Source organism: Lolium rigidum, chromosome 5, assembly GCF_022539505.1.
Source record: "Lolium rigidum isolate FL_2022 chromosome 5, APGP_CSIRO_Lrig_0.1, whole genome shotgun sequence".
NCBI lineage: Eukaryota > Viridiplantae > Streptophyta > Magnoliopsida > Poales > Poaceae > Lolium > Lolium rigidum.
This window is the reverse complement of record NC_061512.1, coordinates 36,610,425-36,622,630: the sequence shown is the minus strand read 5'-3', so window position 1 is coordinate 36,622,630 and position 12,206 is coordinate 36,610,425. Positions and strand designations below refer to the sequence as shown.

At 43.8% G+C, this 12,206-nt stretch overlaps 2 protein-coding genes across 2 annotated transcripts; both read right to left on the bottom strand.

The window, feature by feature from the left end:
- Positions 1-486: 486 nt before the first annotated feature.
- Positions 487-3,111, bottom strand: LOC124655858 (serine/threonine-protein kinase STY13-like). Its single transcript, XM_047194692.1, has 6 exons — positions 2,793-3,111; positions 1,652-1,773; positions 1,335-1,543; positions 1,068-1,242; positions 836-973; positions 487-705 (listed from the first exon to the last, which is right to left on the bottom strand). The coding sequence occupies exons 1-6, from the start codon at positions 3,109-3,111 to the stop codon at positions 487-489; spliced, it is 1,182 nt and encodes a 393-aa protein (XP_047050648.1).
- A 2,594-nt stretch (positions 3,112-5,705) lies between these two features.
- On the bottom strand, positions 5,706-11,993 carry LOC124655857 (methylcrotonoyl-CoA carboxylase subunit alpha, mitochondrial). Its single transcript, XM_047194691.1, has 16 exons — positions 11,817-11,993; positions 10,921-11,042; positions 10,694-10,841; positions 10,334-10,471; positions 10,147-10,242; positions 10,003-10,062; positions 9,568-9,660; positions 9,260-9,371; positions 8,551-8,655; positions 8,336-8,472; positions 7,949-8,174; positions 7,706-7,869; positions 7,040-7,156; positions 6,700-6,942; positions 6,512-6,607; positions 5,706-6,013 (listed from the first exon to the last, which is right to left on the bottom strand). Exons 1-16 carry the CDS (start codon positions 11,991-11,993, stop codon positions 5,996-5,998), a joined length of 2,052 nt encoding a protein of 683 aa, XP_047050647.1. The 3' UTR covers positions 5,706-5,995.
- Positions 11,994-12,206: the final 213 nt, after the last annotated feature.

Genomic DNA, 12,206 nt, shown 5'->3' with positions numbered 1-12,206 from the left:
TGCGATCAAGGAAAGGAACATGGGAGAGCTTCTCGTGCGGTCAGTGGGAGAAAGGTGGGGCAAAGGACACGTGTCGACCGCTAGAGTCGGAGGTTCGGAGGGTTTGATCCTCCGAAGGATTATCAGCACGACCCATAAGCAAAACGAGAATTTTTCCAATGCCGCCTTGCTGCGTTCATTGTGTTCATATCTCCATAGCATGTATGATGTATCACATACACAAAAACAGGGCAAGGAAAAAGCAGTAGGTCAACCAAGCCCAAAAACAGAGTCTACATCTTTCAATTATAAATTTATAATCCACACATTACCCGGGATTAAAAATAAATCCACAATTACTGCAGCCATGAATTCCTAAATTAACCATCTGTGTTCTATGCATACTTTTAGAGCTGTAAACTTTTAAATTGCACCATCACAACTACGTTTCTAATAAAAACTAACAGAAAACTATACCGAAGCCCCATCATAATGGGGGACAATATATCAACCACGACGTCGTCTGAACATGCAGAAGCACCCAGGGTTCTTCCCTTCCGCGATCCCTTCCGGGGTCATGCCGCCGCCGTTGCTTGTGTCCAGATCCTCTAGGAGCTGCACCACCTCCTTCATGTCGGGACGCTTCCCAGGGTCAGCGTCCCAGCACCTCTTCATGATCTTCGCCATTGGGGCGGGGCAGCAGGGTGGGATCGTAGGTCGCAGTTTCTGCGCAACAGAGTAAAGAATGAATATTGTTAGCAAAAAATGCTGTTGCATGTGCTAGTTCAACTTGTTTGCGCATGGAAAAACAAATCGCTGGTAACAATGAGAGTAAATCCACCGGCCGAAAACAAACCTTATGAACAATTGCAGAGGAGGTCTCTGCAAAACTGAGGTCCGGGTAATACGGCATGTCACAGCAGTAGATCGCCCATAGACATATCCCAAAACTGTAAACATCACACTTTCTATTGTATGGCTTATCTTCAAGGACCTACAAAAGGAAGCACAATAAACAGTTATGTAAGAAATGCAAGAGTGTAGTAGAGCAACAATATCATAGATTGGTCATCGGTGCTAAGTAGTACCTCTGGGGCCATATAACCCAGTGTGCCTGTGTGGCCTGTCATTTCCGCTGGATCCTTGGCCTCTATACGGGCAACGCCAAAGTCGGCGATCTTTAGGGTTCGTTTGGAATCAAGCAACATATTTTCGGCTTTGACATCCCGATGCACGATATCTTTTGAATGTAGATAGCTCAGTCTGCAAATTAAATATATGTATGAGGTTGCTGGTTATCCATGGATTCAGATTTGGAAAATGCATGACATTTGAAATTGAGCCAACTTGCTTACCCCTTGGCCAAATCCAATGCAAGCTCAACCACAACTCCGTATTCCAGCTTTTCCTCCCTGTGCGCATATAGGTATTGCCTAAGTGTTCCTCCGTCGATATATTCGACGACCACACAACATGCTCTATCTGGAAAATCAGTGAATTCAGCGATATCCTCATTCTCAGCTGGAATGTTAAGGTCAGTGGTACCCATTGATGCACCAATGAACTGCAAGAAAGAAACACAAAGCACTTTCATATATAATGCAATAGGGAGAATGACCCTACATAAGACGGTGCACTCATACTGTGGATAACTTGGAGCAAAAATATTCACCTTTGTAACGTTCCTGTGGTTGAGATCCTTCCAAACTACAACCTCCTTCCTCAAGGCCTTGCGCCGAGCAGCGACTTCATCGTCTGTTATAAAACCATCCTCGCCCCAGTCTAACAATTTAGCTACAAAAAAGAAGCAAAACAATTTAGCTACTTTTTGAAGAGCTCGTGCATAAAAAAATACACAACTAAGTCCTTCTAAGTTCAACCGCAAGAAGTTCTGTCCGTTTAACCAGATGTTCTTAAGGACAGCCATTTATTTACGGACAAGACTTCAACGACAGTATATGTGTGCTTAGAACATCTACAAGTTTTTCTTTTTTTTGAGGGAACATCTACAAGTTAAACACCTAATAATGTCTTACTAACAGGTCAAGTATATATATAGATTATAGAGTAGACAACACAAGTGGATCAGCAAGATATATCACTCATGCACCCGAGGAGCCCAACAATGTAGGAAAGTGCGAGTAAGAAACTGAAGCAGAAAAAGTAAATCTCAAAATTTATACCTAGTGCAACTTTGGCAAGAATTGGTATTTTTTGCCAGGTGGCAGACTTAATTAAAAAAGATCTAGGTATCCATAGCCAATCAGCAATGAATTTTATGTAATGACGACAAACGGAGCAAGCTAGAATCTGGTGAAGGGGGATACGAAGAAAGTATGATCTAAATCACAGATTGTTCATAGAAAGGAAATATGAACATGCATGCAGCAAGCGATCGGTGGTAATCCACACTAATTGCATCATGCTAAGCACATAAATAACGGAACATGCGGGAAAGCATCCAATTAGCAGAGACTTGTTCACGAGATTAAACTTAAGGCTAACGCAAACAGAACAACGATCCGGTGCGTCACTTGTAATTTATATTTATATTTTGTTAAAATACGAGAGTAACTAGACTAGCATAGTATATTCGATGGTTGGACCTAGAAGAAGATAGATCAATAACGTGGAACCCTAGATCCCTACACCACCATGGTAGATCTAAACGACCGCGGAACCCTAAACCCTTGGGCGACCTCTGTTTCGTGAGTTTATGCATGCATACACAGTTACACACACGCCAAAGATCAAAAAAACAATCAACTCAAGGAGAGCATCGATTGATGATGAATAAAAATCACGATACATACCTAGGACGACATTGCCATCGTAGGTGGCGCGATACACGGAGCCGAAGGTCCCTGGTGATATCAACTCGTGAACCTCCAGCTTGGCGAGGTCGATCTCCCACGGCTCCATCTCTTCGTCGCCCCTGTCTCGCTGCTTCTCCGTGGCTAGAAGCTTGGCCATGGTTTTCTTGTCCACCTCGACGTCAAGGCTGTCGAGATCGAACATGTCGGCCCTCAAGTACTCACCGCCGAGGAACCCTGAGTGCTGTATATTCCTCCCTGCGGCCGTCGCCGCCGCGTCGCCGCCGTCGAGTGCCCCCGAGAGGTTGTTCGACGCCATCGCAACCGACCAAACTAATTTCCGCCGGCAACACGAGTATGGAGCGTACGTATTAGGTATCTCTCGTCCCAGCGGCTTTCCCTGCCGATATTTATATTAGGTTCCAAAGCTGTAGAAGTTTGACAAGCGCACGATCGGGAGAAGACGCGCATCGACTCGGATTTTAACTCTGACTACGTTATCTTAATCGATCCGGGCAATACTAACCTAACTTAAACCGACTTGTACACGTATGTACACATGTACGTCTCCTACTTGCACGGCAACACTTTTTTTTGTAAAGATTGCACGGCAACACTTCTGGTCTTATCTATCTACATCCTATAATGAGAAAATAAAAAGTTGGCACGCTAAACAGTCACTACCAGAATCGGGCTCCTTGCTTAGTTCTAACCAGTTTATCGAGTCACTTGGCACAGAGACGACGTTACTGACCGTCGTCGAAAAACATTTGGCTTTAAATACAGTAGTCAGCATATTCACGGACATGTACACTTGACACATGTCATTGCTAAGGGCATCTCTAGGGGCCGGCCTAAAACGGCGATCCATTTGGTTCGTTTCTGTCCGTTTGGGCCGGCCCACAAATAGAATTTGGGAGGTGATCCGTTTTGGTCCAGAGGTGCGTCTAGCGGCCCAACGCATGTTGCCATCCCGCCGTTGTCAAGAATGAAGCTCTGCCTCTAATGGCGATGGGACGCTAATGGCGGCGAGACATCGCGAAACACGTCGCTGGCTTCGCGCGCGCCGTAGATGATTCCCGCCCTCGGTGGCTCTTGTTTCCCGCTCGCACGCCGTCGATGTTTCCCGCCAAGGCAGGAAAATATCGTGCACCATAGATATTCCCCCCCAAGGCCGAAAAACAATTGGTTCAATCGAGTACTTGTAAGCTGAACGGAGTTCTGTCTCATATTGTTATGTTTACCTGGAATGCCATAAGCCTGCTCTCAAGGAACAACTCGAATCACTGGCGCGGTACTTGCTTTCGCACGGGGATTTGGAGATTTAGGGTTAAAGACCGCTCATAGCGAATTTTTTTTACTTTTATGGATGGGTGGGCAAGAAAAGGATGCCTTGATCTTTATTTGTCTCGAACCCCATACCCCTATAATAATTGTAGAGTCAGGGGTGGCTCCAAAGCGAAATTAACCGATAGTAGTTGGTCGAAGCTCCAGTGGGTAGCCACTCCCCATCCTTCTTTCACGTCCACCCGCGAGTAATTTTAGAATTGTGTTCATCACTGTTTGGATCGCACACTTGACCGTTGCGAGGAGGCGCATCCCTAGAAAACTCTAATTGTGTTTCGACTATAAAGTTGGCCGTTGGTAACAAGAACGTAACTTCTGGCATGCCGAATAATCTGATGTTTTTGCACCTCGCTATTCGGTAAAATTCCTTCTGCGAAGTAAGCCAAGAAAGGCATTGCCCAACTGGGAATTACAGCAATGACAGTTTGTATAGATGAGTCGGCTCTTCTCGGGTGTTGCTCATCAATTCCTTCGATGGAAGGAACCCAGAGGTGTTCGAGGAAAACATTTGTTGGAACCGTCTTGCGGCTTGAACTGAGCCTTGCAGCTACAATGTTTTGTAGCCTAGGGATGTGTTTGACCTTATAACCTAAGCATCTTGCTAACTCGTCGACTATGGGTCGATAGGCAGCCATATGTGGGGTCTTTGGCGTTCCATGTTCCTAATATTGTCCCATGTTCCAAATACTTGTTGAGCGACCAAGGTGGAACTGCCGTAGCAATCAATTCGGCTAATGTCAAAATCTCTTGCGATGCGTAAGCGTGTAGGAGAGCTTCATATTCTTTCCACAATGTTGTATGTAGGTTTGAAGTGAATCTGCAAAACATAGCTAAGGTGTTTACCTGTAAGCGATCCGAGTACTACACCGGTAGGACGGTGGGGGCGGAGCCAAGTTCAACCGTGGCATCCCTAGGCGCGACCGTGGCCCACGGGGGCAACTCGAGCTCGTTATCCTCATGGATAACCTGCGGCCATGGCTTTCATTGATAAAAGCGTTACAAGGTAAAATGCAGCAAAAACATGACGCGGAGGGCATGGACGTTTTCCCGCATTTGCGACGCATGATGATCTTGAGGCTATCGACATGGAGGGCCAAGTCATCGAAGTAGGCGGCAAGGGCGCCATCGACGGCATCTAGGAAGGAGGACCCGCCCTCATCTAAAGCACGTATTAGAGTGTGCAAAATGTGCAAAAACAAACGAAGAGAAGGGGCAAATAAAAATCGTAAATCCAGCCCATTTTTTTATTTGCCCAAGTTTTATCGAAGTACACTCTCTAGGCAATTGCAACCTGAACTTTTCAAATAACCATCAACTTGGTCCATGTGCGCTAGTGCCAACTGCCAAAGTGCCAAGGAAGTAGAGGTCCGCATTGTGATTAGCCTCTTTTAACTTGAGTAGTTCTGTGGTGTAGCGGCAGGGTTTTCAGCTGCGTTCCGTCTAAAAACAAGGTGCTTGCACGATGCTTCGTAGCTACACAACAATGAGCTGACAGCGCAGTTAGTAAAACGCATGCGTGGGTTTCTCGATAAAAAATAATGTCCCTAATTGACAATGGCAGACCAATTGGTATACACATATGCGGGTTCTCAAATTAACCACCATGCACAGTAACATACACGCTATACAGGAAATGGATGCATCCAGAGGTGAGCTCTAGCTATATGCATCGGCATCGAGAGCTGAGCTCTAGCTATATGCACTAGGGGGATCAGCTGGTATTATTTGGTCACATGATGATCTCCAGCTGCTTGTTTGCTTATTCTTCTTTCTTGACAGCAAAGGCGGGAGTCGAAATCTGAAGCATCTGTACATTGAAAGGTACAGGTCACGACAGGGTATGATTTGTGGTTTCATCAGTTTGTGCTCTTATCCTGGAGAAAGGAAACATTCTGAGTTCAGGTAATCAGTTGTGTAATAAAATCGATGAAACTCTTAACATTCACTCATTCAGAATGATGGACGTTTTCTGATGATGAAAAAGGACATTGTTTCTCTTGAAACGTTTGGTTTCATTTAATTCGACAAGGGGTCCCAGTTTACCAGAAACCCATCGAGACACTGAAGGTGGGGTTCAACTGGCAGCCTCCAGCTGAAAACAGGTGTTACCGGCAAAACACAACAGCAGCTGCTTCTTAGACACTAGTACTCTGCTGGACTTACGATCACTACTCTACCCACTATTCAAATATGCCTCTGAATGGACTTCCCGGTTGTTTCCTTTAAGTCTGAATACTTTCCCAAGAATACCACTGGTTTTTTTCTTAAAATATAACGACAGCGAAAACTTAGACTTGGCAAAAACTTTGCATTGAAAAAATGGAAAAAAAAAAGCGTGAGATTCCAAGATATGGTCAATAATTAGCACCTACCTTGACAGTGAAAAGGACACTGGAGTCAAAAACTTGTTGTCCAGCAGTGGCCTTCAGCCCTTCTATGTAACCAGCGCGAGGCGCCTTCACAACATGCTGAGAAAAGGAGTACAAGAAAGTTATGTCAGCTTTGACTAATTTAATCAATTTAGAAGACACCAGCAGCAAATTCATTTAGACGGTCGGACCTCCATCTTCATTGCTTCTATAACCATGACAGGCTGATTATCCTCCACCTGCGCCCCATCCTTAAGCAAAACCTTCACAACCAAACCAGCCATTGGCGCCAAAACACTTCCTTTTGGATGTGACCTTCCCTCGGAAACATGGCTAGGTTGAGAACTATCATCAAGTAACTCCTCAGTTCTCATGGTCTGCCTGTAATGATGATGATGCTTCCCATGCCAGATGTGTATATGTTTGCTATTATCCTGTATAAGTAGTAGAAGAAGAAAATTTAGGGATGATATTACAGTCGGAAGAAACTAATGAATAAACTAACAACAACAATTAAGGTATCAGGTTCACCTTTGAATAAAATGCTAATGTCACGTCTGTTTGCACACCACCAATATCAACCCGGAAATCCTGTTCACCCTTGTCATCTACTTTGATATCCAAGCCAGGAGAAGAGCCATCTTCAGTCTGGTCACAAGTCATAAGGGGAACAATAAGAAGATATTGGCCAAGATCAACAGTAGTGCAGTGTTAAATGCCAATTAAGAGATTGATTATTGCTTCGTAACTAGAATTCTAATATGGGTAGTGCACACAAAATTCAGTTTCTAATATACTAAGAAAGCTTTAGTCTACTGTTGCACTACTGAAGCCATTTATTATTTGATTTATCTGCAAAATGGCATAGCAAAAAACGAAGTGGGGGCATACAACTTCATTTAAAATTATGTGATAGAAAGCAGCATGTAGCAGCTTCTATGATAAGGAACAAACTGTAGTGGATTTTGCTGAGATTATACCATTATAAAAAATATTGCTGAAACATGACTGGTCTCACATATCTTAAGACTGAAGACCTAATTTCCACCCAAAAAATAATTTCCCATTTTCTCTTGTTGCCTACTAGTGTTATATTATACACTTGTATTAGTACTCACACCTCAGCAAAGAAGCTTAATTAGGTTTTAGAATTCAAACAACCAAAAGCAAAGAAAGTTCTGTGTGTATACTAATCACCTCGATGAAGTAGCTTCCATCAGATCTATATGTAATCAACAATTTGAGAAGCTCATCACTCGACCCCTCAAGTTCTTTATCAAACTCAAATTCCATTAGACGCTTCGCCGTGTGATGCATTCTGAAAGGTGGACGGGAATACCATACAGAAAGTGTCTTGTCACCTACCGACAAGCATATGTTGAGATCAGACCATATTAACAATATTGTCCAGTGACATAGAAAAAAGGCGACATAACATACGAAGGGATTCTTCTGAGATAATGTGATCCTTTCTGCAAATGCAGGCTGCAGCCAACATCGCACCACGCGCAGCTGCATCATGTGCTTCACCCGAGGCTTTAGCAGCAGAATTTAGAAGATCATTTTTGTACCGCTCAATGAAATGTGTATCAACTAGGCCTCTTTCAAATGCACTATGGCCCGCGAGTTCTTGAAGGAAAGCAATATTTGTAGGCAAACCTGCAATCTGTCTATTCATTAATTCCAGCATCATAGGCAGTGAATATCAAAAGTACTGCATATGAATCTTAACATACCGATGATACCAAGTGGTAAATTTGGAACTAGTAGGATAAAAAGATCCAAGAGATAATACTTCTAAAACAAACGTAAACTAAGTATATATACCTGAAAGTTTGACAAGGAGTTCTTTAGCTTGACTAGTGCAGCATTGCGACTTTCACCCCAAACTACGAGTTTGGCTATCATGGGATCATAATGCATGCTGACAGTATCTCCTTGTTCAACTCCAGTTTCAACTCTTACTGATCAAGAATATGTTAGCACCACCATACTGAATAATAGCTGTTAAAGATTCTGTCGCTGGATATATCCAAAATTACCTGTTGTGGAAGACGGAACTGGTTGATAGTGATGTAAAGTTCCTGTTGCAGGAAGAAATCCTCTTGGAACATTTTCAGCGTATATTCGGGCTTCAAATGCATGTCCTAGAGGGTACACTGATGGTTAATACATAGTTCTTACTTCAAGTGGCATTACAAACTTGGAACTGTTAATGCTACAAACATAAAAATTTACAACCTAAGACCACCCATGTAACTTGTGTAAGTTTATTACAAGAACTGATGCTATTCATTTAAAATTAATTCAGGTAATGAATATTGGCTCAAGTATCAAGAGAAGACATTCAGATTATGCACATTTTTGTTAAATGCACAAAAAGATTCCAGCCTTTTTCTGGAAAACAGTTAAGTTCCTTTTCTCTTTTGGGAAATAAATGGATCCAATTAGCTAGAATCAAGAGCAATAAGCGAGTGGATTTTGCTCACACACTGCTATGCCTTCTTAACGAGTTGAACCAATAATAACACATTTACCAATGCTTGCAAGAACACCATGACATGCGGTACTATCAGGTTAATCAATAGAGGTTGGATCGTCAAAAGCATAACCCAAATACAACTAAATGAGATAGTTATGTCATAAATCTTAAAATGAGAAGGAAATATAGTCGAGAGAGACAAAGTGGCACTCTAAGAAAACATATGTAGGTGTTTAGGATAGAATCATGAATGCCCTGACAGGGTTTACCATTTAACGGGACCTGCTCCTGAGATAATGGTAAGCGTTCTCCATTTGCAACACGTATTTGCCACTCCACAAGATCTTGACCAACGATCATCTCTGTTACTGGGTGTTCAACCTTCAAATATCCAGGTGAGTTTAAGAGAGAGAGAATGGACTATCCATGAGCAAATCGAAAAGTATATGTGACACACCCTTGTCAGCTAATTTTGAACATATTATTACACCTTTATGGTTATTACAGTTTTGAGTGTCGTGGGTTTCACAAGGTTGTCAAGCATCTTACTGATCAATTGATAATCATGGTATAGTACCTGCAGTCGAGTATTCATCTCCATGAAATAGAATTCTCCTGAAAGAGTATCCACAATAAACTCCACTGTTCCAGCACTGTAGTAACCAACTGCCTTCAACACAAAGAATCCAATAAGTGACCCTGTGTATAAAATATACAGATTAAACAGAATAACTACAGCAGAACATAGGGTGGAGGGTTAGGTAGCTTGCAAGTGTTACATTGGGTACTGTTTAATAAATAGTGAATGAACCCAAGTTTCTAAACAGGCAAATAGAAAGTCAGAATTTTGAAATGCACTCAAGATATGGAATAATTTGCTTGCATACTTCCCTGGACTGCTGGTTGTAGGGAACGAACAAATAACTCAGATAGTGTAATGAAATGAAAACATAAGAGCACTGAATCTATATCTTAAATCGCAGCATGTGTGTAGAAGTATCAACTATGTCACCTTCGCAGCAGACACGGCAGCTTTACCAATATGAGCCCGAAACTCTGTTGTCACATTTGGCTGCAGAGAATATATAAATGGAAAAAGTAAAATGTTATTTTGTTCAAAAAAAATCCAGGGCATTGACAGGTAATAAAGCCTTACAGCTGGTGCTTCCTCGATAATCTTCTGATGCCTTCTTTGTAGACTACAGTCTCTCTCGTAAAGGTGTATAGCATTTCCATGTTTGTCACCAAATACCTTCACGTATTGAAATAGCGCCACATTAAACAACAGAGGACCTATGCGGATTGAGAGAAGGATTGTGGAAGGACTGAAATCTGAATATTACCTGGACTTCTATATGTCTGGGTTGAGTAATATACTTCTCGATCAAGAGCGTGTCTATACCAAATGATGCCGCCGCTTCACGTTGAGCACTCAGTACAGAATCCACGAAGTCATCAGGCCCTTGAACTATTCTCATCCCCTTGAAAACAAAGATCAAAGATCAATAGAAGAGCATAGGGAACAGAAGACTTGATTTAGATGAGCAAAATTTGCTCTTAAATTTGATGATGCAACTCACAAACAAGAGATCCTACAACTGATATACAAAAATGTGTTCTATATGGATTAGCCTCAACTTCTTCTCTGCATGATATTGGAAACTGAAATAAAGATTGTACTGCGCAAAGCATTCCCAACATACCTTGCCCCCTCCACCATGGGTAGGCTTTATCAGAACTGGATATCCAATCTTATCAGCCTCAAGTTTTAACAACTCAATATCCTGGTCAGCCCCATGGTAGCCTGGAACAAGCGGGACGCCAGCAGCACCCATGATCCTCTTTGATGCACTATTTTTTACAGAATGTTATCAGAACGCATTGTCCCATATGGAAGAAAAAAGGGAAGCAATGTGGCAAGAATATTTACCTCTTATCACCCATATCTCGGATTGCAGATGGTGGAGGCCCAATGAATGTAAGCCCCTCGGATTCGCAGAGCTGCGCGAAATCAGCGCTCTCTGAAAGAAAACCGTATCCAGGGTGGATAGCCTACAAGAACATACATGCAAGCATTTATGTGTCAGACTTTAGAAAAATTAATACCCCATCATGACACACCTAAGCCTAGCACTTAAAACTGGCAATTGTACACCAAAACCAAGAATGCAGTAGTCCAGTAGTAATCGGTAACTAGTTTCAGTTATGATGTTAATCCCAACAAGTAACGAACACTGAAAAATTGTTATGGGACAGTTGTTGGACCACGTCAGATAGGCAAAACGTGATCATAGCACCTGGCACACCTTGAGCAAGCAGCCCAACTGAGCGAGCTCATCAGGCGGCAGAATTACAGAGTTTGACAGGACTAGCTACTTGTATCACTGCAATTAGCAGGGGATAACTCATTTCAAGTAACAGTCCAGCTTCTCCGCAAAAAAAAAGGTAAGTCCAACTGAAGTCTACAGAGAAGCAAGGCCAAGACGTGCTAATTGATCCGGGTGGTGCATTTGTCAGAGCGTTCAAGCTCTCGTTATAGGGGATAATGGCAATACACCTTGGCAATTGTACACCGGAACCAAGAAACCGCTGCAGAGTGTAGCAGTCCAGTAGCAATAAGCCACTATTTCCATTTGTGGATGTTAATCCTAACTAGTAACGAGCATTGGATAAAATGTGCTGGGACTGCAGTAAGAGTGTAAGACTGTGCCACTCGTCCAGCAATCAGCGTGAGAATTACGCAGTTTGACTAGCAGGAATCCAGAGAGCAGCATTCGCCAAAAGCGCAATAACGAAGCTCTCTCTGGCTCGCTCGCTGTAGCTCACCTTGGCGCCGGTGCGTAGGGCGGCTTCGACGATGGCAGCGGCGTTGAGGTAGCTCTGGCGCGCGGGGGCCGGGCCGAGCCTGACGGCCTGGTCGGCGGCGCGCACGTGCAGCGCGGCGCGGTCGGCGTCGCTGTAGACGGCGACGGTGGGGATGCCGAGCCGGCGCGCGGTGCGCATGACCCGGCACGCGATCTCGCCCCGGTTGGCCACCAGCACCTTGTCCACCGCCGGCGGGTCCGGGGCAGAGGGAGAGGAGGAGGATGAGGACAGGAGCCTGGGTAGAGCCGGGGTCGCGCCGTGGCGGCGGCGCCGGAGCTGGGTGTGGAGGCGGAGGAGGCGGGAGGCCATCGTCGCGGCAGGGCAGAGCGGTGATTGAGCGGGGATGGGGTT